This window comes from Dama dama, chromosome 3, assembly GCF_033118175.1.
Source record: "Dama dama isolate Ldn47 chromosome 3, ASM3311817v1, whole genome shotgun sequence".
NCBI lineage: Eukaryota > Metazoa > Chordata > Mammalia > Artiodactyla > Cervidae > Dama > Dama dama.
The window spans coordinates 46,004,235-46,029,698 of NC_083683.1; the positions used below are offsets into that span (position 1 = coordinate 46,004,235).

Below are 25,464 nucleotides of genomic sequence, written 5' to 3' on the forward strand. Positions count from 1 at the left end.
TGCTACTATCCACAATTATTGGTATTGTGTAGTGTAAACTATACCGCATCTTTGTCTCATTTAAAAGAAAAAAACCCAGCAGGATTCACCACGTAATTTTGTGGCATGTAATAATGAAATTTTATTAGTATATATTTACAGGATTTAAAGTAACTGGTAATTTGCTTTTTCTTTCTGTTTTCCTCATTAATCTCTGGGTAAAAAATCCCTTGTCGCCAATGTAACTATCATTAGATCTGGTCTCTCCTTTCTTCTCATTTTGTCCTTATAAGGCTATCCTGTTTTATCACTTCCTGCTTTAGCTCCTGACTTTTTCTGTCTTCCCCTCTCCCTCTCCTGGGGTGGATGCTTTCTACATGTGGCAGGGCTGTAACTGTTCACAGCTGTCCGAGACGCCAGTGGAGCAGGAGCAGCTTGGAGTTTTAACTTTCATTTTACAAAGAACAACATGTTTGAAGGTTTCAGCAGGCAAGTTGTAACTGGCATTCACTTTTTGTTCTTCTAGAACACTGAAAATCTCCCCCAGCACTTTAGAAGGGGGAACCTGACTGCGTTAAGGAAGAAGTGGGAGAACCCAGTGCTGGGAGCCGACTCTCCCCCAGACTCAGTGCGAAACAGCAGCGCAGAGGTCAGGCACCGAGACGACCCTCCTCCCGCTGAAGTGGTGGGCAGCTCTGTCTCTGGGGTCCAGGCTGACCAAGAGGAGCAGGTCCAACCCAGACCTAAGATCAGATCGCCTCCTGAAGCTCCTACTAAGTACCCGCACCCCTGCATCAAGGACAGAGAGCATCTTAAAGACCCCTCAACAGAAAATAAAAAGATGGAAAATTGTCTGGGAGAATCCAGACATGAAGTGGCAAAACCCGAAATGAGTGAAAACGCAGAAACTGCAAACAAAATAGAGAAATACAATGTTCCGCTGAACAGGCTGAAGATGATGTTTGAGAAAGGTGAACCAACTCAAACCAAGGTAAGGATCGGGTGGGTTTAAAACTTGAAAAAAAGGCCAATTCAAGTAACTAAACAAAGCTTTTTTTCTAGTCTAGACTGTTTGAGTGGTGGCGAGTACGTGATCAGTATGTCTTTTGATTCAAGTTAGACGAGTAGTTAATAAAAAGTCTCATATGGATTATTTACAGAAATTCTAAGATTTGTGGGTCTGTGACCCAGTTTCACATGAAATTAAGTGCACACTGGGATTCAGGTTGATAACCTAGAAAGGAAGAGAGTTTGATGCCGTCTGGGTTATGTGTTTTCCTACGCTTGCCCTTTTAATTTGTCTTCCTGTGCCTTTTGTCATTTGTAGCTTTGGGGGGTGGAATTACTGCTGAATCTTTCTCTCTGCCTGGACACAGCTGCAGGCTGAGTGTTAAGGCCAGAGTTTAACATTAAGACTGAGGCTTAGTTGTCTTCTTGCTAGCTGAATCCTTTCTCTTCTTAACTTCCTCATCTGTGCCTTCCAACAAATGTTTTCTATCAGCTAAAATCCTATCCCAGGAAAAATCAATGAAAATAGCCAGACTAGCTGTAGCCTTCAGGAGTTTTGACTTGCAAATGCACAGGGCTGCATTTTCCTACAACTGCTAATGAAATTTGATCCTTAGTGTGGAGTGCAGACCAGGTCCCCAGAGGGAATTACTTAACTAGAAAATGAGTTACATATGCTGGTGACTTAAAACACAATCCAGGGGCCGCAGAGCTGGTCAGTTTTTCCAGTTTTCTCATACTTTCCTGCATATCTGGCTTTGTACATGGGGTTCGTTTGTTACAACAGTCATAATGAAATAAACAGATCTGATGGGGAGCAAAGCCGTCATTTACTCTAGATCACATCTAGATGGGAAAGTGGACTTTTTTTTTTCCAGCTAAATATTTGGTCCAAATGTCTACATTTGTGAAGTAATGGTAGGAAGTGTTTCTTCTGAGGCAAAAATTAGATAACTCATAACTCATCCTAGAATTCCTCAGTTATGTTTGATGCGATTTAGCCATCCCTTCTTGTATCTTGCCGTGCCTGTCACTTTTATACTTAGGAAAGTTCTTTAGTGTTCGGCGATCATCAGTTGAGGATGTAGAAAGAATTTTTAAAGGTTTGCAAAACTAGAACCCTTTTCTCTTCATGAATTTTAACTCTGTTTTAACACAAACCAGTTGGCAAGAGATGTAACCACAAATCAGTTTTATGACTTTTCTTAAAACTCTCTTCCCTCTCAATTTTGAGTCCTCTAGGCCTGCCAACTCCCCTTTTCCCCTTTATGGTCTTAATTTTTTTTTTTTGGTCTTAATTTTTTAAAAAAGATTTTTTTTAATTTAAATGGGAAGAAGAATTTTAAATGGAAGGAAAAAATGTCAGAAATCCTAAATAGAGAGGAAGGGGCTTTGTTGTGTGTCAAAGCACCATTGTAAGTCCTCCCCTCTCAGACCCTGTTAGGGGCAGGACGGCTGATGTCATGGCAGCATGCACAATGTAGATTCAGTGCAGAAGGCTAGTACATGTCAAAACTGGCCTACGGTTGGAAATGACTGGGACTGCAGCAAACAAAATGCTGATTATGTGTAAAGATCTGGTAAGAGACTTTTTTCTCATAAATGTCTGGTGAAAGATGGGTTAGAACAAGCCTATCTTTTTGTGGCTGGTCAGAGTGGAGAAAAAAATTCTCATATAAAGGAAGATCCTACTAGATCAGGCTGGCATTCAGCCTGATTGCTATTGGGTCTAGGAAGATGGAGGGGCTCTAAGACTGACCAGGCCTTTTGAGGGGGAGTTTTTTAAACTTCCTGATTAAATAGTCATTTGTCCTTTAATGGACTGCTTAGGGAGTGTAAAACACAACTGCCATTGCTTTTGTTTTCTATTTTTTGGCCACGCCCGAGTGGGTTATGGGATCTTAGCTCTCCGACTGGGATCAAACCTATGTATGGTCCCTGTGGTGGAAGTGTAATGTCTTAACCATTGGACCACCAGGGATGTCCCTGCCCTTGGTTTTATAGCTGCTTCTAAGTAAGCATCATTACCCATGTTAGCAACAGCCTAGATTACTTTAAAAATATTTGTCTAATATTTCAATAAAACTGGTAAAAAAAAAAAAAGTTTTGTCTACTTTAGATTATGGAATGATTAATCAGTTTGAAACTACGTTATGGTTATTGCTAACATAATTTCAGCTTTAGTATGGATAAGGTTTTAATCAGGAAGTCACATAATTGGATCTTTGGAAGAAAGCTCTGAGAAATATGGTAGAGACACTAAGTAATCTTTTCTGGAGCAAGAGTGAAGTAAGAATGATTACCTCAGAGCTAAAAAATTGTCTCTGAGACAACTGACTATATTAGGTACAAATCATGTGAATCTTTGTCTCCATAATTGAATTTAGAGAACTGGACTGAATCTCAGCTAACTAGTTGAGCAGGGTCAGGGAGCACATAGATAATGGAAATGCATGATCCAAATCTCTTTATCTCCTAAATCTTTTTTTATCAGAGTTATTTACAGGAGGCCAAGTTAATTGCCTGAGTTCCACATTTCTTAGTCCCTCTTGCTCCCTTTTATCTGAGATGGTTCCTGTCCACTTTTCTGCCTGATCTCTCCTCTGCAGTCCTTTATTTCTCTGTCCCTTGTGTAGTCTTCTCTCCAGGACTCCAAAAGATGGATTCCAAAACTAGATTCTCATCTTGAATTCTTAACCCAAGCTTCAGCTCCAATTTTGTGGTGGCCTGCCAGATTGCACACCTCTTTGTGAATAAAACTAAAGCACTCAATTTCAAGAAAACTAAAAAAGAATCCATTATCTTTCCAACCAAAACCTGCTCTAACCCCTATTGTCCTCTCTTAGTGCATCACCATTCACCACATTTCCTGTTCTGTAAAGTTTGGGATCAGTTCTTTTTGCCTGCCTCTTCTCAGTCAGTCATTTACTAAGCCATCTAAATAAGTCTACACATCTCTCAATATGGGCCATTCTCTCCAAGAGGTCCCACACCTAGTTCTATGGTTTAGCCTTATCATATCTTGCCTTGTGGTATTGCTGCAACCTTGCCTATTGGCCTCTCATTTTTTTCTTTCCTTTCATCCTCCACACTGTTGCTATTTATTTTTCTAAGCATAGTTGTAAATTATGCTATTCCCTTGATCAAAAACTTTTGATGTCTCCAAATAAATCCATATTTAATATTTGGGTCTTCCACAGTCTGATCTAAACCCACCTTTCCAATCTCCTAGCTAACCTCAGATGGTAGAGAATCTGCCTACAATGCAGGAGACCCAGGTTCGATCCCTGGATCAGGAAGGTCTGCTGGAGAAGGGAATGGCAATCCACTTCAGTATTCTTGCCTGGAGAATTCCAAGGACAGAGGAGGCTGGCAGGCTACAGTCCAAGGGGTCACAAAGAGTCGGACATAACTGAGCAACTAACACACACACATACAGCTAATCTAATACTCAAACCCTGGATTACTCCTCATTTTAAACTAGTCATGTCTTTCCCCTAATTTCTACCTTTTGAAATCTTACTCATCAAGGTCTATTAATACTATGAGACCTTACCTCAGTTTTTTCCCATATGAAATTACCTTCACCCTCCTGACCGTCTTGTAGAATTTCTTTTTACTTCTCTTTGGCCATTTTTATCATGCTTCTTTCATAATCTATTTGAATTTGTATACTTCCCAGTCTATGGGGTCTCACAGAGTCGGACACGACTGATGTGACTTAGCAACAGCAGCGGTCTATATAATTCTTTCAAAGTAATGTTGCCTTTATCTCCCAGTGGTCAACCCAATGCTTGACTCTTAGTGTTTATTTAATAAAAAGAAAAGAAGCTTAGATCTCAACTTATAAATAATGACAACTGATCACTTTTCCTCTACGTTTAGCAGATAGGTTAAGTCAGGTGGTTTAGTTGAACCTGATAGTTCTAATTCCTACTGCAAATGAGCAGTGGATGGATTAGTGTAACCTATCAGTATGAGGAAAGAGAAGCCCTCCCTAATGGCATACACTAAGTGTGGCTTAGCATCTTTAACTGCATGTATATATTGATCTGGGTTTTAGGTAGCCTTTTCTGAAAAAGCTGATCAAGCAGTTATTCAGTTATCATCATGTTGACATTTGAATCCATAATCTTCAAAGGTCACGATGCAGTTATTCCAATGACCAAACAATGTAAGGGGCATGTAACAGGCTCCTTAAGTCTCACTTGTTTCTATTTGCTTCCTAACTTATTTGTTTCACACAAATCCTTGGATAGGAGAATAAAGACCAAATAACTGGAAGGTATATTTCTACCTTCATAACCTAATTATAATATTATCTTTTGCTTGGGTCAAGATTAAAACAATTAGTTGTGATGCAAGAAAATAAGGCTTGAATATGGACATTTCTTGATTCTTCTACATAAGTTCTGACTACTGCTTCTTCCTTACAGTGTTTCCCTCTTCTAGGAGAGGCGTTACGTAAAGAAAAGAAGAGAAAAAAAGAGAATGCCTCCTCACCAAAAATCTCTATTTTCTAGAACACATAAACACACTCATGCATTCACTCTTTGGGAGCTAACCCAGGATAGGAGGTAGTAATGAGAAAATAATGGTGGGGAAATCCCTGGTGGTCCAGTGGTTAAGATTCCATGCTTCCACTGCAGGGGGCCAGGGTTCAATCCCTAGTTGGAGAGCCCACATGCTGCACAGCACTCCCCCCCCAAAAAAAAAGAGAAAGTGATGATAAGTAAAATTAAAATCATTAGGGCAAAAATTGTTCTCTTATCCTTTTTCCCCTGTTATTCATGGTATACTTTAATGCTTTCAGTTAATTACTTATATTGTTTTATAGTACAAAGACAAAACAGCTACAATAGAAATATCGCAATAAATGGAAGTTTCCCATGTCCCATAAACCTTGTCACTACTCTGCTGTTTTTCTCCTTAGACTCCTAAACTCTTCAACTTCCCTTATAATTTCTGCCCTTCTAATCACCAGGATTATTCTGTGTGTGGCTGGCATCAAAATGCCAGCAAAAGTTGCACTTGTTAATGTAAGAGTAAAACCATCTTTCTTCAAACAGTCCAACATTTTTGTGGTTTCTCTTCTTCTAAGTTCCTGGAAGTGACACTTGTGTTTTGTTTAGTTTTACGTAACACTAGTACATAGCAGTGTTTATGTGTTGATGTAGTGGAGTGACCTCTTTAGAAAAGAAAACGTCCAAACTCAAGTCTGATCTGTGTTCATCAGCTATTTATCCAGAGTCAACTGATCTGTAAACTACATCAGAGAAACAATTTATATTTGCTTTCTCAAAGAATGGATAGTTGTCCATAGGGAATCCCTGCATTGTTGTAAAAAGTATCCATAATGTTTTATTTTCTCCTCTCTGGGCTAATAATTGCATGTGTTCTCTTATCTACTTAATGTTATCTTAATAAAATTTTTCTTCTGCTTTGTTTAGTGGCTTAAGTAAATTGTTTGGAATTATATTCCCAGAGGAATACAATTCTGAGGATGTTGGTAATTGGTATTAATTGAGTATTGTTAAGTCATAATTTTAAGATGGGTTTAGGGAGGAAAGGGATTTGAATAGCTAACTCAGTATCACTGTGGGGTCTAATATAGTCACCCTAGAGTAGGGGAATATATCTTTTGCTTATCAGCAGTACATTGCTAGTGTTTTGAATATAGATAACTGGTTTTGTTAAATAAATACAAGAATTATCTTTGTTTTCCTATAATACTGTTTCATATATCCTATTAAAACTGATTTTTTTTTTTTTTTGCTGATTTGTTATATTCACCTACAGTTTATAGCTGTGTAGTTTTGAGATGTGATTTTGCTCTGTGTTATTTTTCTTCCCTCTATATTGTTTCTTTGATGTAACATTTTTGTTAAAAAATTGAAGCAATACAAGTACAACATAAGCTACAGGTGTACAATATAGTGATTCACAAGTTTTAAAAGTTATACTCCATTTATGCATGCTAAGTTGCTTCAGTCATGTCCGACTCTTTTCGACCCAATGGACTATAGCCTGCCAGGCTCCTCTGTCCATGGGGTTCTCCAGGCAAGAATACTGGAATGGGTTGCCATGCCCTTTTCCATCTTCCCGACCCAGGGATCAAACCTGTGTCTCTTACATCTCTTACACTGGCAAGTGGGTTCTTTATCACCACCACCACCTGGAAAGCCAATACTCCATTTTTAGTTATTATAAAATATTGGCTATATTCCCTGTGTGGTACAATATATCCTTGTATATTATTTTATATCTAATAGTTTGTACCTCTTATTCCCCTAGCCCTATATTACTCCTTCCCCCTTTCCTCTTGCCACTAGTAACTACTAGTTTGCTCTCTGTATCTGTGTCTTCTTTTTTTTGTTGTTATATTCACTAGTTTGTTGTATTTTTTAGACTCTACATATAAGTAATATCATGCAATATTTATCTTTCTCCACCCAATGTATTTCACTTAGCATAATACCTTTCAAGTCCATCCATGTTTCTGCAAATGGCAAAATTTTATTCTTTTTGTGGCTGAGTAGTATTCCATTGTGTATATATAACATATCTTTTTTATCCCTTCATCCATTCAATTTAAGTTCTTAGTGTTATTTTGATTGACCTCTCTATCCGGCTTTCCCAAGTGACACTAATGGTAAAGAATCTGCCTGCCAATTCAGGAGACATAAGAGATGCAGGTTTGATCACTGGGTCTGGAAGATCTTTGGAGGTGGGTCTGCCAACCCACTCCAGTATCCTTGCCTGGAGAATCCCAGGGACAGAGGAACCTGGCAGGCTACAGTCCATAGGGTTACACAGAGTTGGACAGGACTGAAGCAGCTTAGCATGCATAGCATTATATTTCTTCCTTCCTTTCTTTTTTTTTTAGAAGTATGTTTCTTGTAAAGACCTCCTACTAAGCATAGATTAAATTTTATTTATCCTTAATTAGTACCTCTTACTCCTTGGAAGGAAAGTTATGACCAACCTAGACAGCATATTAAAAAGCAGAGATATTACTTTGCCAACAAAGGTCCGTCTAGTCAAGGCTATGGTTTTTCCACTAGTCATGTATGGATGTGAGAGTTGGACTATAAAGAAAGCTGAGCACTGAAGAATTGATGCTTTTGAACTGTGGTGTTGGAGGAGACTCTTGAGAGTCCCTTGGACTGCAAGGAGATCCAACCAGTCCATCCTAAAGGAGATCAGTCCTGGGTGTTCATTGGAAGGATTGATGTTGAAGCTGAAACTGCAATACTTTGGGCACCTAATGCGAAGAGCTGACTCATTGGAAAAGACCCTGATGCTGGGAGGGATTGGGGGCAGGAGGAGAAGGGGATGACAGAGGATGAGATGGCTGGATGGCATCACCAACTCAATAGACATGGGTTTGGGTGGACTCCGGGAATTGGTGATGGACAGGGAGGCCTGGCGTGCTGCAGTTCATGGGGTTGCAAAGAGTCGGACACGACTGAGCAACTGAACTGAACTGAGTACCTCTGAGTAAATCTTTGGTCTTTTGTAGTAAGATAGTAACAGATTCAGGTGTAGAGATGCCAGTCAGGGAATCCTGATCTGTTTGTTATCCTAAGTGGCTGTCCTTGATGTGTCCGTTAGAGACCAGTCATTTCTTTCCTGCTTACTTTGATGCCAGTTAACTACTTACTGGTGTCTATGCAGTTCCATTGAAATAAAATTGTTGAAAAGTAGTATCAGAGGACTGGAATGTTCTCTAAGCAATATTGGCTACATTAGAGTTTGGAGGGGCCAGAAAGACACCATTTGCCCCCCAAAATCACCTTTTGTTTGTACTATTGGACTCACTTTTAGATAAAGTAACACAGGTATATATCCAGATGAATTTATTAATCATTTCTTCTAGCCTTCTAATTCATTGATGAGTTACAATGAGTGAGAAATCCCTATCAAGATTGTTGACATAAATCCCAGAACTATTGATATAAGTGATCGTAAAAGTTTATTTAATTCAGCTCATTGTTCTCAGGCAGTTAGGGTGTTAAAATTCCTGTTTTACAGATGGAAACAGCTTACATGGGAGAAAGTAACTGATTTTTTTTTTAATGACCCAATATCATGTAGCTACCTAATGTCAGAACAAGAACTGAAATAGTGTAGTACCACTTCTGCCGTAAACACTGTCTTCATGGATGTTATAGTAGCTATTTATTGGATAAAAACATCTGGCCTTACATAGTTTTGAAATCCAAGGAAACCAGGGAAAAATTAAAACATATTAATGGCTGTCTTCTCAAAGACTTCAACTCATATCTGTCTCCTTTTTACATTTAAAACATTTTATTTATTTATTTATTCTTTTTGGCTGCCCTGGGTCTCCTTTGCTGAGCGGGGACTTTCTCTAGTTGTGGTGAGCAGGGTCTACTCTTTGTGCTGTGTGGGCTTCTCATTGCAGCGGCTCCTCTTGTTGCAGAGCATGGCTCTAGGCACACCAGCTCAGTAGTTGTGGCACATGGGCTTTCTTGCTCCACTGCGTATGGAATCTTCCTGGACCAGGAATGGAACTTCTGTCCCCTGCATTGGCAGGTGAATTCTTAACCACTGGACCACCAGGGAAGTCCTTCTTTTTACATTTTATAGTCTTTTTACTGAATAAAAAACATCAGGCAATGAAGAGAAGTACATTGGAATGTAAAAGATTTGTACTAAAACTCTTGACTTAGAAGCTTGTGGGTTTAGTAGATTTGTTTTTCTTATATAAATTAGTCATCTGAACAATCATACTCAGGGTAAATCAGGAAAAGTCAAATATCTTGGAAAAAGAGTAACCTTTACCAATTGTGCACACAGTTGTACACAGTGATATCTTTATCATTGCATAACTAGATTTTACGTAGTTTTAGGTACCGTGTACTCTGTTATGTGTTCTTTATCTTTGGTTTTGTCTTTTTTATATACACCTTACTTTGTACCTTCCTAGTTCATGTAGTTGGAAAAGACCCTGATGCTGGGAGGGATTGGGGGCAGGAGGAGAAGGGGGCGACAGAGGATGAGATGGCTGGATGGCATCACCAACTTGATGGGCATGAGTTTGAGTGAACTCTGGGAGTTGGTGATGGACAGGGAGGCCTGGCGTGCTGCGATTCATGGGGTCGCAAAGAGTTGGACACGACTGAACGACTGAACTGAACTGAATTCATGTAGTTATCCTTTTACAGTAATAGGTTATTTCATCATACATTTTCATCATTCCCCAGTAATTAGATTCTTTTCCAGCCTAATTAAAAAGCTCTAAACATCTTGACAGAAATATTTTATTTTTAGCTGGTAGGGGAGCTATATTACTGAATGGTGTTATCATGGTCAAAAGACATAATTCATTGAACATTCTTCTTGCATATTTTTAGCTTATTATCAAAAATTATATTATTTAACAGCACTCACACAATCTAAGGACATATTCAATTCCTCACCAGTTTCTCATCAGCATTTGGTTTTATCATTCTTATCTATTTATGTTAATTTAAAAAATATGAAGTATTATCTCTCCTTCCTTTTTTTTAATTATAAGAGAAACACATAATTTTTGTAGAACACTTAGAAATACAAAATATGGGAGTTCCCTGGTGGTCTAGTGGTTAGGATTTGAGGCTTCCACTGCCATGGCCCACGTTCACTCTAGTTGGAAACTAGAACCCACAAGCTACGTGGCATGGCCAAAAAAAAAAAAAACAACTATATGTATATATATATAGAGAGAGAGAGTAATCCTTCTGGAGACAAGTGTTCCTTCTATGTGTAGCTTTTACTTAAATGAGCAATTTTTTTTCTACTAGAGCTCTTGAAGAAGGAAATGTTTATCTCTCAGTATTTTGAGAAATTAAGGCCAAGTTTTATCTACACCCTATCATCTCCATGCATAGTTCCCATTTTTCCCTAAAAGGCATCCATCTTCCACCGTTGACTTTGGAAGGATGAGAGAGTCTGAAGGAAGGTCAGAGTTGAAAGGTTGAAGGACGTAGCTCTCAATAAAGTGTTGAGAATCAACTTTTAAAGAGAATTTTTCCTGAAAATAGGGGTACCCAGGACAGGAAATCCTGCTTTTTATTTGACATTTGGGACCTAACTTACTTTATTTCTAAAGAAAACTCCAGAGAAAACAAATTCTACAGACTACTGGCTAAAAGCCCCAGACTCTTATTTTCTTATTGGTAAATGTGGATGCATTTGGTTTATAGATTCAAAGAAAATATTTAAGGGGTGGTCACACTAATGAGAGTTACTGCAGTCACCTGACAGGAAGGACTTGTAGGGTGGGGTGAGGCCAAGACTGAGGAAATTCCAGAAAGTCTTAAAGTGTTTTACCTTTTTTCACTTCTCTTAGCAGAGTATGATAATTAAGGCTCCCTCAGGCATGTGAATAAAAGAGAGTGAAATGTGATAAAAATGTGTTACAGAAGGGTATTTCACTATCAGAATTCCTGTGTGTATGTTCCTCTACTTTCCTTGAGAAATATTGGAGGAAACTCCTCCTCCTTCCTGAACCTCAGACTACCACTTGTAAAATGAAGATCATAAATTAATAGTAAATGCATTTGAGATCTTGGGGTTTGGGTTTTTAAGTGTAGTTGATTTGCAATATTGTGTTCATTTCAGATATAGAGATCTTGTCATTCTTGATATTTGAGTGGGTTGGAGGTGGAAAGATATTGAAAGAAATGCTTAGTGCTTCACCCAGGAGCTCATTAAAAGCCATCTCATTGGACTTCCCTGGTGGTCCAGGGGTTAAGACTCCATGCTTCCAATGCAGGGGGTGCAGGTTCGATCCCTCGTCAGAGAACTAAGATCCCACATGCTGCGTGGCCAAAAAAAATTTTTTTTAATTTTAAAAAGCCATCTTATCTCCAAGCTGTATTCCTCCTCAGAACCGGTGTCAGTATAACTTTGATTTTCAGAGACATTTTTCTATTTTTCTCTAAGAGCAAATGATTTTGCATATTCACTTTTTTAGTAGTTGAAAGAAAACAATTCAGAGTATTGATATCCTCATGAACCAGGTGGCTTTTGAGAGTGAGGGAGGAGAAAGGCTCTTAGTTTATTTAACCCAAAGATTTAAATAAAAAGGTAGCAAAGATGGGAGATTTTATGCTTCTAAAACCAAAGAACCTAACCCAGCATGTATGCTGGTTCTAAATGATCTTGCTCTCAATAACACTAGTATCAGAACTTCCCACATTGCTACAAGCACAGACAGAAGACTGAACTCCTAGCAGGCTGCAACATGTAACACATACTCTTGGAATTAGGCTTGAACTTTACCTTTGACAGAATGCAAATATTTGAAATATTGCTCCAGTGTTAAGAATGCAAAACCTGTTCCTTTTTGTTTTTGTTTTTTTTTTTTAAAGTATATTTCCAAGCTCTCTCCCTTTTTGAGCCCTGAAAATTTTGGTTTTTATAATGATCATCTTACAGTGCAGCAGCATTTGGAATAAATCTTTGAAATTTCCTTTACTCTAACTCTCTGCAAATGAAAAATGTTTTAAAAACAAAAAGATGTGGATGAAGGGTATTCTGCCAAACTTATCTTTTCCCTTTGGCTGATGACCTTCATTTCCAAATGGTGGGCTGCTCCGAGAACAAGAATGTTTGCATCATAGGAGTCATGTGAATGTGACTGATGGTGCTGCTGACCTGAGTACGATGTGGCAAGGTTAGAGTTGCTGTTGCCTTTTTTTAAAAAATAGATTCAACAAATAATGTACATGGCAAAGCTGACTGGAGATGAAGTACATTAAATGTATATTGAATTTGCAAGAAACAATATTCTTTTTCTAAAATAATGAATTAATTTTATTTTTGGCTGCACTGGTCTTGCTACCCATGGCTTTCTTTAGTTCCAGCAAGCGGGGGCTACTCTTCCTTGCCACGTGCTGGCTTCTCTGGTTGCAGAGCACAGGTTCTAGGCGTGTGAGCTCAGTTGTTGTGGTTCATGAGGCTTAGTTGTTTCATGGCATGTGGGATCTTTCCAGACCAGGAATCGAACCCATGTCCCCTGAATTGGTAGGCAGATTCTTAACCACTAGACCACTGTGGAAGTCCCAAGAAGAGAGAGTATTATTGGTAGGACATAAGCAAACCAAATCCTTGGCTCTGATTTCTGACATGGCGTACTTCCTATCTCCAAGGGGGAGCTGCTGCTGCTAAGTCGCTTCAGTCGTGTCTGACTGTGCGACTCCATAGACGGCAGCCCACCAGGCTCCCCCATCCCTGGGATTCTCCAGGCAAGAACACTGGAGTGGGTTGCCATTTCCTTCTCCAATGCATGAAAGTGAAAAGTGAAAGCGAAGTCGCTCAGTCGTGTCCAACTCTTAGCGACCCCATGGACTGCAGCCTACCAGGCTCCTCCATCCATGGGATTTTGCAGGCAAGAGTACTGGAGTGGGGTGCCATTGCCTTCTCCACCAAGGGAGAGCAGGGGGACTTAAAAAAGGGGTAGTTCACTGTCTTAAACTTTATTGTTGTTTGATTAGTCCACTGAACTTAAAGGTTTAATAATTATTTACTAATGTTGAATTCAAAAGGATGCTAAATGTTTTGCTCTTGTCTCCTGTCATATTGGATTTCAGATATCTTTCCCACATCAAGTTATCTGGAAATAAATTGAGGTTTCAATGATAGGAATCTGCTCGAAGGCTCTCATTGCAAGCTGAATAAACATAACATACCCTCTGTATATTATGTCTAGGAACATCCTTTGACACTCAGGCTTTCTCTTGAGTTACTTTTCCAGTTTTAAAAGTATAATTTGGAATTTTCATTATAGACCTACCCTAAATATGATAGATATAAATGTAGTAATTTATGGGAATCATAGGAATACTTTATTTTTAAACAGATCTGTACCTTTCACTTTTCTATTTAAAAAATAAAAGCTTATCTGTGCCCTCAGTAAGCTTCCAGTCCAGTATAGGAATGTGCAACAATTTGATAAGCCTTGTAATGGGAGTGTGACTACGTCCTTGGGAACAGAGGGAGGGCTACTTAGATTTCTGGAGGAGAGGTATCAGATCAGAGGGAATTTGCTCAGCTCAGGGGTCACCAACCTCTGGGCCATGGACCTATCAGATCAGTGGCAACAGTAGATTAGAAATAAAGTACACAATAAATGTAATGCACTTGAATCATCCTGAAACCATCCCCCCCAACCCCTGGTCCATGGAAAAATTGTCTTCCATGAAATCAGTCCCTGGTGCCAAAAAGATTGGGGACCACTGGCTTAGCTTACACCCAGTCTTGAAGGAACAGGCATTGCTGGACAATGGAAGGATAAGCATAATCCAGGTGGGGGGAACTCAATTTACATCAGGGACCTCCCAGCAGTTTGCTTTTCCTGGAGAGTAAAGGGTGAGGAAGAGAATACCCAGGGGGTAAGAAGGGACCAGATCTAGAACTGATCTTCTCTGACATACTAAGCACTTTAGATTTAATTCACGGAGTGATTAGGAATCCTTAAAGAATTTTGAGTAAGAGAATAACAGATTTATGTTTGGGGATGATTATTTTGTTTTACTTGGGATAATGGCAGCATCATAGAGAATTGGAAGGCAGAGGAACCAGTTAAGAAAGGTCAGGCAGCAGTCCAGGAAAAAGATGATGAAGACATGAACCAGACAGCAAGAACAGGGATAAACTGGGATGGAGAAAGCCAACCACAGATACTGCCATCAGGACTTGACAGTTTGGAGAGACATGTCATTTTCATCTGAGACATGAGGATTCCATCCCAGTGACTGTTAAATTCCGAGGCTTTCTGGTTAAGGTGGTTAGGCAGAAATCTTTTGCAGAATGCATTACCTATATAGAGTTACTTATTTTCCCCTGAGCACCTGTGAATATGTAGTGCTTGATATTTATAACACTAAAACACATTCTGTGGTATATAAAAACTAATATAAAATCCAATCTCTTCTGTATTTTACTTCTAAAGGAGATTTGCAGTCCTCTGTTTTTAGCATCGCATCAAGATTTCCCATCCTCAAAAAAAAAAAAAAAAAAAATTCCCATCCTTGCTACAAAACTTATTGCTGGTTTTTGTTTTTCAAACAGATTCCTCGGGGCCAAAGCCGAAGTGCAGGTGGAAGGAAGATGTCTGAAAATAGCTATTCTCTGGATGATTTGGAAATAGGCCCAGGTAAGCAGAGAGTACCACGTGTGGAAAGTTTTCTAGGAAGTACTCATTAGTAGCAATACCCTTTGACCTCAAAGCTGATGCTTTTAAAGGAAGAGTGGTACAAATTAAAAGGAAGGCTGTTATATACAAGTCATTCCCAAATCTGATTGTTCTCTCCAAATAGCTTCTCTGTGTTTTTAATTCATCTTTGTCAGTGGTAACCTGTGTTAACCAGAGGGTCATTTTGCAGGATTGTAAGGAAAGCACCATTACCAACAATTTTTGCTCCATGGTTGTCTAGGACTTGAGGGCTTCCATGGATGGACATTATCCCCTGTCAAGATTGCTGATTATCCTATATTGCTGATGCTAACATAACACCTTGAGAGAGGAATTATTATGTTTTGAAGGGGGCATATACAGGCACTTCACACACAAAAAAAATAAAATCAATTAATATAGGAAAACCATCAGCCTCCTAGGAATCAAAGAAATATAAATTAAAATGGCATTGTGACCTAATTTTTTCACATGTTAATTAAAGCCAAAATTTAAAAATATGTAACACTCAATGATGGTAAGCAGTCTCCTCTTAATGTTGGCAAAGTGAGTGAGTGTTGCCTTGTAAATAACAGTTATAATCCTGATTTCCTTCTTTGTATTCTTAATAGAATAGGTTGACTTTACAATAGCCTAAAATTTAGAATCTTGAAATCATTCAAATTGCATTTATCTTCTAATAAAACATATTGTTTGCATGCTTGCAGGTCAGCTGTCATCTTCAGCACTCAACTCAGAGAAAAGAGAGAGTAGGCGAAATCTAGAATTCCCACGCCTGTCAGAAACCTCCATAAAAGATCGAATGGCCAAGTACCAGGCAGCTGTGTCCAAGCAAAGCAGTTCTTCGAGCTATACAGTATGTGTTCGGCATCATTCATTCATTCACTCATCTAGCAAATGGTCACTGAGCATGGGAACTAGAAATGTCTCCCAGACCCTGACCTGTGAGCCCTGTCTCCTTCCTGGGGTCCAGCCATTCTCTCTTCACATAAATCCTACCCTAGTTTCATTTGTAATCCTTACCATGTTCTAATTCTGACTTTGTTTTCCTAGGCCTTACTCCCACCCACCTTTTCTTTGGTGATGTTACCATCTAGTAATGCCATTGAGAATTTTCCCGTCTCTTCTACTTAATCTTGTTGTTAAAGAAGTAGTATTTGAGGAATTCCCTAGCAGTTCAGTGGTTAGACTTAGTGCTTTCACTGCCAAAGACCCAGGTTCAGTCCCTGGCCCAGGAACTAAGATCCCACAAGCTGCATGGTGGCCAAAAAAAAAAGTAGTATTTTATTAGTTTTAATATAAACACTTATTTTTGTCTTTGAGAGAAGAAAGGGAGAATACTGGAGAGAAATATTGAATATATTCAACATTAATGTGGGATGGGACATTTTCCTGCAATTTTAATTCATATATAATTCACCTGACATAAAAATCACCATTTTAAAATATGCAATTCAGTTACTTTTAATATATTCACAAGGTTGTGCAATCATCACCACTGTCTAACTCTAAAACTTCTCCATCACCACCAAGAGAAACCCATCCCTGTTCAGTGACTCCCAATTCTACACTTTCCTTATCCCCTAGCAGCCCCTAATCCACTGTCTGTTTTTATGGATTTTCTTGTTCTGGACAATTCACGTAAATGAAATCATACAACATTATGATTTACTTAATATTTAATTCTTAGGATGTAATACTTTTCTGAAGAAATAGAATAGTGGATAAGAAAAAGAGGGAGAAATGATAGGAGGGTGAGGTACTCTGTAAACACAGAAATGTGGTGTTCTAACACAATGGAGGATCTTTCCATATTACACTTTCCTAGGTTTAACTGGCAGGAGGACACAACAGAACTGCCTTTTGAAGTTACCTTTTAAATGCCATTTATTCATAAGTACACACGCATATATACACATGTACACATACATTTGTATCTTTCAAACATTTGTTCCTTCTAAGATTTCAAACCACAAATTATTAATCTCTTGATTTTTATTTTCTAATAAAATTGGAAGAATAGTATTAGCTTGTATTTGTTCCCAAGCGGACTGAACCAGTGTCTGTTAGAAATCACAGTGTGTATTCTCGGAATTGACCCTTCTTTCCCCCACAGGATGAAGTATGCCTTTGCCAATAGTATTTATTGGTAGACCAAGTCTCTGGGTGGTGAATAATCTCATCTTGATTTTTCACTATAGTTTTCAGAAGAGATAATGTGTGTAAATAAGTAGTGAAGTAGAACATCACAGGCTTCTTATTCACTGGGAGTGTGAAAAAATAAGCAAATTTAGACTTCTCTTAAAAGGCAGGTCAGGAAATACAGCAAACATGATCTGTGGAGCTTAACTCCCTCTTGTTGCAAGATTTTGCTGCTTCTCAGTGCCTTCCAGCTATAAACATTCCGACCAGGTGATTCTCTAAGTGGTAAAACCTGTTTGGTAACTGTTTTTTTAACTCCTAATGAGAGTTTCTACATTGCGGTTCTCCTGCTCTGTAAATTTTAAGAGTTGAAAAGCCTTAAGGAATTCTTGTAAAAAGCACATTTTATCTCATCCCAAAAGAATTTCTCAGGCCGCTACAGGGAGGAGCATGGTTGTAGCAAGGCACACACTCTAGATGCTGGGGGGCTGGGCTTTGAGGCGAGATCAGGAATAAGTTTCCGGTTGTTGTACGGTTGGTTCTGCAATTTTGGCTGCCAGAGCTGTGGGCCTTAATCTGGAATTCCACACCTGAAACTGTCAGTCCCACTCTCACTCCGTTCACTGGCCCTGTGGCCATAAATGGCTTGTTTTCTCCCTACCTGAAGAATCACAAAGAACAAGAAAGGTATTAGATTAACTAGTAGGCTAAAGGTAGGAAATGTTCATATTCATCTACCTCTATATTGACTTTGGATCTAGTAATAAAGTTGATTTTAATATTTTGCCCCAAGTGTTCTTTGCAAGGAAACAAATATAATTATGCTCACTCCTGATTCACGTCTGCTTTTTTATGTTGAAGCTCTATTATGAGAACTAGAATAAGGTATGTCTTTAGTATACTGTATGAATTTTATGCAAAAAAAAAAAAAAAGCCCACCAAAATATGTTTTTGAAAGTGTCACAACAAAAGGCTATTTTTCGGTATCATTAAGTATAATTTCAATTCTTATATATATGCATCATCCCTGTCTTTCTTTCCAGGCCGGGCATTTATATATATGGTCAGTATCTTTTCTTAATTATTGGCACTTGGCACCTCCTTTCCCCTGCTCCAGAATGGTCTTTTCTGATAAAACTCACCAGCTTTGCATTCCCACAAGCTGTGCTGCTAGAAGAGTGAATCACGAGAATATTGTATGCTGGGGCGGCAGGGTGGAAGCGGGGAGGGTTGGTGTGTGTGTCTGTGTTGATGTGTCTATGTTCTAATGAGCATCAAGTTTTGGACTAGTTGTATAAATATTTAACTCTGAGGTGTGTGTGTCCACAGAGCTGCTTTTGTCATTTCACAAGTCAATGGGTTTTGCTTCTGAGAATTAGGGGGTTGATTTGACTTGAAATCTTGGAAAAGAATTTCTTTTTTAGCATTCCAAGTTTATTTAATAGATGGCTATGAAGAGAATTGTGAGACTTTTTTTAAAATTCACAGACTATTTTTATTTTGTAGAATGAGTTGAGAGCCAGTGGTGGTGAAATCAAAACTCATAAATTGGAGCAAAAGGAGAATGTGCCCCCAGGTCCTGAGGTCTGCATCTCCCATCCAGATGGAGAAAAGGTGCGTTGAAAAGCCTGATGTCCATTTGCCAGGGAAGCATGTGTTCTAAATTAGTTGCTTAAAATTAGAAACAACTCTAGGCTGTAGAGTGTCTGGGAATTTGGTAACAGCTGCCAGGACAGATTGTCTTTTTTGCAGGTCACATAATTTTGGTTGGGGAACTGTGCAACTTATAGCTGACCAAATAATGAACCTTCATTGGAAAATTCTTTTGCTCTGCAAATGCTTAAGTGATTTTTAAAAAAACCTGTTTTGAATAGAGATATCATCTTCAAAGTTATTTGTATATTATTAATTTAACACAGTTTGTATATGAAAATGTCATTCTTTCACTTCAGAGTATTTTGAAAGCTAGGCACTACTTACGCACAGGCAATGCTGAACTTGTTGTTCTTCAGTCACTAAGGCATGTCTGACTCTTTGTGACCCCATGAACTGTAGCACACGAGTCTTCCCTGCCTTTACCACCTCCCGGAGTTTGCTCAAACTTGTGTCCATTGAGTCGGTGATGCCGTCCAACCATCTCATCCTCTGTCACCTCCTTTTCCTCTTGCCCTCAGTCTTTCCTAGCATCAGGGTCTTTTCCAGTGAGTCATTTCTTCACATCAGGTGACCAAAGTATTGGAGCTTCAGCTTCGGCATCAGTCCTTCCAATGAATATTCAGGATTGATTTCCTTTAGGATTGACTGGTTTGATCTCCTTGCTGTCCAAGGGACTCTCAAGAGTCTTCTCCAACATCACAGTTCAAAAACATCAATTCTTCAGCACTCAGCCTTCTTTATGGTCCAACTCTCACATCCGTACATAACAGCTGGAAAAACCGTAGCTTTGGCTATATGGACCTTTGTCACCAAAGTGATATCTGCTTTTTAATATGCTATCTAGGTTTGTCATAGCTTTTCTTACAGGGAGCAAGCATCTGTTAATTTCTTGGTTGCAGTCACTGTCCACATTGATTTTGGAGCCCAAGAAAATGAAATCTGACACTCTTTCCACTTTTTCCCCATCTGTTTGCCATGAAGTGGTAGGACTGGATGCCATGATCTTTATTTTTTGAATGTTGAGTTTTAAGTCAGTTTTTTCACTCTCCTCTTTCACAGTCATCAAGAGGCTCTTTAGTTCCTCTTCACTTTCTGCCATTAAAGTTGTTAGAGCTTAACAACTAAATGTGAACAAACCATTCCATGTGGTCTTTACCTGCACGGAAGCTAATAGAGTAGGAGGGAGATGCGTAACAAGTTGGCAATTATTAAACAGCAAAACAAGTGTTAGAAAGGGCTATGTGTGGCCATAGAAGCTTGGGCTAAGGACACTTACCCTGACTTTCTCAAGAAGGTGATATCTGAGCTAGATCTTGAAGGATGAACAGGCCAAGTGAATAAGGGGAAGGTTGAGTAAAAAAAAAAAAGCAAGTGTATTTCAGACAGACACAACAGAGGTTTGGAAACCAGAGAACCCAACCAAGAGCATAAAGTACACATAGGCAATGGCGAGAGACAGATGAAGGGAGAGGGCCAGGGCTGGTCTTGAAAAACCCTTAAAAGTATGGGTGTAGTCCTGTAGCAGAGGAAAGCCATGGGAAGATTTTAAGAAAATCAGGTTTTATGCATTTATTGTTAGATGCATGGCTTAACTGGAGTAAGCAACAATATAGATGTCAGGTGAATTTATCATTTTCTCTGACAATCCATTACCCAGTCTCTTTGGTCTTTCATTCAATATGATGATCAAGTGTTAAGTCAGATGAGGAAAAAGAGCTTTCAAATCTGTTACATTGATTAATAGGCACATAATCATTGTTTCTGTTACACATTTTGACACCCTTGAGGCCATTCTACAAAAGGTGAGGAGATGATTAAAATGGGTTAAGAGCAATAGTTCTCAAACTTTTTTGACTGTAAGTCTTTAGAATAGATGTATTGACAGCATTGGATAGAGGAGCCCAGCTGGCTATAATCCATGGGGTCACAAAGAGTCAGACATGACTGAGCAGCTAACACACACACACACACTGACAGCATACCAACAGGACCTCATGAGATATACTACATACTTGGACCAAAGTAAGCATACAGAAAAATGGTCTCAGGTTAATGGCCACAAAATTTGACTTAAAGAATTGTTGTTCAGTCGCCAAGTCATATCCAACTGCAACCCCATGGACTGCTGTATACCAGGCTTCCCTGTCACCGTCTCCCAGAATTTGCCCAAGTTCATGTCCATTACATGGGTGATACCATCCAGCCATCTTATCCTCTGTTACCCTCTTCTGATTATGCCTTCAATCTTTCCCAGCATCAGGGTCTTTTCCAGTGAGTCGGCTCTTCGCATGAGGTGGCCAAAGTATTGGAGCTTCAACTTCAGCATCAGTTCTTCCAATGAGTATTCAGGGTTGATTTCCTTTAAGATTGACTGGTTTGATCTCCTTGCTGTCCAAGGGACTTTCAAGAGTCTTCTCCAGCACCACAGTTCAAAAGCATCAGTTTTTTGGTGCTCTACCTTCTTTATGGATTCAAAGAATAGAACAGGAAAAAATTTAGGAGTTTTTATTTTATAAAATTTAATCACTTTATTTTATAAAACCATATCTCAAATATATTTTGAAATAATTAGACAAAGTACTTCTTTCATAATCATAAAATAATCAAATTACAAACATCCTTACAACAGTGGGCTGAGGCACTATTTCCATGTCTCATGTAAACCTGATTTTCTGATTTTCTGTTTCTAGTGAGTTCTCTCATCAGTCTGACTGGTTTTCCCATTTTTTTAAGTGTGAGATTATGTCTTACAAAAAGTTTTCTTATAAACTCTAAAAAAAGACATTTAAGAAGTGAAATCCTGCATTGAAATCCTCCCATCTGTTCTTGGAACACAACTTGAAAAATAATCATCTGGATAATTGTACTTGAGTTGTCCCTATTTCTAATTTCATGTTTCTTTCTTAATTGTCTTCTTGATTTGCAACTGGAACTCTGAGCTGAACTGGAAGATCAGAACATTTTAATTACAGTCTAAAAGGGCATCAGTGCAACTGAATCACAAATTGGGGAGTAGGTGGGGAATAGAAGAAGTAAAGATAGTACATAGCCTTCAAGCATATACCGTAGGTTCATGAACCCTTGGATGCCTTAAAATTTGTAAAATTTTTCAAAGCCTCAGCTACTCTTTTGGCTGTTTGCCTAGCTTTTGTTAACCAATACCTAAGAGCTGTTTGAACTTTGGTTTGTTACAAAAGGACATTAATGCCAGGATCAAGTTGCCTGAAATAGAGTATTTTGTCAAGGTATTGGTCTTTGCTTTCTCCTTTTGTGAATGAATTTGTACTTTTCTTTAATGAAATGTTTGAGCAAAATCTCACATGCTGTCTCCTGGCTGTTCCATAGTGAAGTCATCTAGTTGGGTACGTGCAGTGATGTCATGATTGTCATTAAGCTTACCCTGCAGGTTCAAGGTGTCCAAATTGGAGGTGAAAAAAGGACATCTTGGGATAGATGCCCCTACTAATTAAGCAAGAATTGAAGAGCTTTTTGTAGCCATGCACTACTTTCAGTAAATTTATTTCATATCATTAAATGAAATAACACATTTAAAGTAGTCATTCCAATACCTGGAACATAGTAAACATTTCATCAGTGTTAACTATTATTATACTGGTTTGTTTTATACCATGTCAGAACTCCTGTAATAAAAGGAGAATAAAGGGGGGAAAAACTGACCATGCTGAAATTCACGTGCTGTCAGCTAACAACTTAATCTCCATTGTAAATTTATTCGGTACATTAGACATCCTGATATAAACACTCAGCATCACCCATAAAATCCCTGACATCTGAATGAAAGAATATTCCATGAAGAGTGCACGTTGGGTCATTTGATGACCCTTCATGATTTTGAATGTGGAAGAAGATATACGGAAGGACTAGGGGACAGAACGGAGGAGTGAGCTGGTAGAAAGTTCTTTTATTTAAATTTGATGGCTAATGGGAAAAGTAATCACCTACACCTAAGATCTGCCATCTTGTTAAACACTACCATTTTGAGACTGGAATTAAATAAGGGAAACTAACCTTGAAGATAATACCAAAGGGTTGTTATAGATAAATTTGTTTTATAGCTATCAGAAGGTCTTCTGTACTAGCAAGCTTGTTTCAGCAAAATGTGGGTGGGCAATAAGGAGTTAGGAAAATGAAAGAATAATAGTTCCTTTATGTAAAGACTTTATCTTGCCTTGGAGTGAGTTACAGTTATAGGAGTTGTGGTTTTTGGTGAGGAGCTTTGCCCTCCCTGATAGAAGGTTTTGTTTCGCACCCCACTTTCCCTCTTTTTTTTTTTTTTTTTTTTGAGAGTAGAAAGATATATTCAGAAGTTCTTTTATAAAGGAAGATAATGCACACTTTTGGCAGTTGCTTGCAGTCTGTTATTCACGTAACTCTGTAATTGAGAGGCATGTTAATATCCTCGTAAAAGACATTTTGCTGCCTCTTGTTTAAATGCTCAGCTGTTCTGGGGCCCATTATTCCCCTCAGGCGGCCGGTGACTGACTGGAGTCAGCAGGTTTTTATGGCATTAACAGCAGTTTGCTCTTTTATTTTTAATGTGATTCTTAATCCCCCCGCCTTTTTTTTGTAGGTTTCTGCATCTGAGAATAGCCTGGCAACCCATTCCACCCCTGCTGAAGATGATTCCCGTAAGTGTTCGTTCTTCGGTCTGGAGGGTGAGGGTCTTGTTCTCTTGCCCCTGTTTGGTGCGGAGAGCGGGGCGGGGGGTTGGGGGGCTTGTCCCCAATTCTGTCAGCTCTGAGAATATGTAACATATTAAATCCAGTAATGCAGCTGATTAGATCTTTCACTTGGTTTTAACTACTGATGACTGGGTACCTTTCACACATCCCATGGCAAAGAGAGATGTTAAATTCAATGAAATATAATTAACTTGGGGCAAACTGAATATTTTTGATGCTTCTCTCATTGAACTTACCCTGTCTTTTATACCAAACCTTTTCAGGGTTAATGCTGTAAAAACTATAATTTTGAAGTTTCATTTTAATAGAAGTTTGGCCAAAAAGGACTTTATTTATTTACAAGGATAAGAATTGGTATTTGAGTAACCTTTAAAAAATACCCTTTTCTTATTATATCTATATAAATATGTACTATAATCCGCCCTCTGGCTAAATTGTTCCTGTTGGTGCTGAATTTGATCACCTTTTCATCCTACTTTGGAATCATTTTGAGCCTCTTTTCCCAAAGACAAAAATCTTTGTTTTTTAATTTACTGTGTCCACTTTTGATTCTGATGTTCAGTGTATTAGTTTTTTAATATATATAGATTTCTAGCTTTTCCTCAGGTTAACAACTCACTAAACATTGAAAACTCAGCAAGAAGCAGAAGTATTAGCTAAACAGATCTCTAGTAAACCCTGCCTTAAAATTTCAGAAAAATTCTTGCTGCTTGAATCCAAGAACATTCCATTTGCAATCATTTTGCTTGGACTAGAAATTTTTCTGAGTTTTGACTAGGTTTGCAAAACATTTTTTTGAAAAGTAAGCCTTAATCTTTCAATACTTTGTTGACATAACTCTAGATTTTAGGGAATTCTTTTATGGTTCCTTAGTAACTGCGTGAATGACTTCTCTGTGCCTCTTCTGAGTTTTCCACACAATGAATATACTGGCAGGAAATTAACTTATGTAAGTGAAACGTCAATGACTATGAAAAAAATTTTATGGAGCCTTTTCCCATAATCTTCATCCATGGATATTTGCTGTAGGGCTGACCAAGAAGATGGTGTCAAATTATATACACACATACACATGAGCATGTGTTTTGAAATTTCTGCCCACACATTCCCCCATTATCCAAGTTCAGCTGGAACACCCCAGAAGGAGTTACTGGGAGTGCTAATTGCCAAAAAGCCATCAAAGTCTACAAGCAGCCTTTAAAAATGACAAATGCTACAGGGCAGAAGTTTCCTTCTGTAGGGTGGTTTGGGTTCAGCTGCATGTGGCAAAAGGTGAGAAACCCTCTGCATTGACACCCCAATTTATGAGAGAATCTAACAGCATAGCTTTTAGTATTAGAATATTCTTCAGCGGAGAAGCAGTGTTTTTCCTGATGTTGAAAGGACCTGTCGATAATGGAGGTGCCTAAACTTGGCTTTGGGGAAGAACCTTTTCTGATAGTTCTCTTGAGATACCATAAAATGTCTTCCTTCTGTAACTCAAGCAGGTAACTCCCAGGTCAAGAGTGAGGGCCAGCAGCCTGTGCATCCCAAGCCACTAAGTCCAGATGCCAGAGCCTCCAGCCTTTCTGAAAGTTCTCCTCCCAAAGCAGTGAAGGTATGATGGTGATTTCTCTTGGAGCCTGTAGACACTGGTTTACTAGTAAAGTTCATTGCATCTTTTATCACTGTGTTCGTTATAACCTGTTTTGGCTTTCCTGGGGACGAAAATGCTAAATAAGAGCACACTTGAACCAGTCAATTTACTTGAAAATCTTGCCACTTTTTCTT

At 38.7% G+C, this 25,464-nt stretch overlaps 1 protein-coding gene across 3 annotated transcripts in view; it reads left to right on the top strand.

Moving 5' to 3' along the window:
- Positions 1 to 25,464, top strand: part of LIMA1 (LIM domain and actin binding 1) — a 90,900-nt gene that overhangs the window by 53,423 nt on the left and 12,013 nt on the right. For 2 of the 3 annotated variants that reach the window (XM_061127979.1, XM_061127970.1), the window contains exons 4-9: positions 506 to 970; positions 15,070 to 15,154; positions 15,901 to 16,049; positions 18,842 to 18,949; positions 23,583 to 23,640; positions 25,179 to 25,291. In XM_061127979.1, the coding sequence (XP_060983962.1) occupies positions 506 to 970; positions 15,070 to 15,154; positions 15,901 to 16,049; positions 18,842 to 18,949; positions 23,583 to 23,640; positions 25,179 to 25,291 (978 nt within the window). The remainder of the gene's footprint in view (positions 1 to 505; positions 971 to 15,069; positions 15,155 to 15,900; positions 16,050 to 18,841; positions 18,950 to 23,582; positions 23,641 to 25,178; positions 25,292 to 25,464) is intronic. The other variant, XM_061127989.1, reaches the window with a different exon arrangement.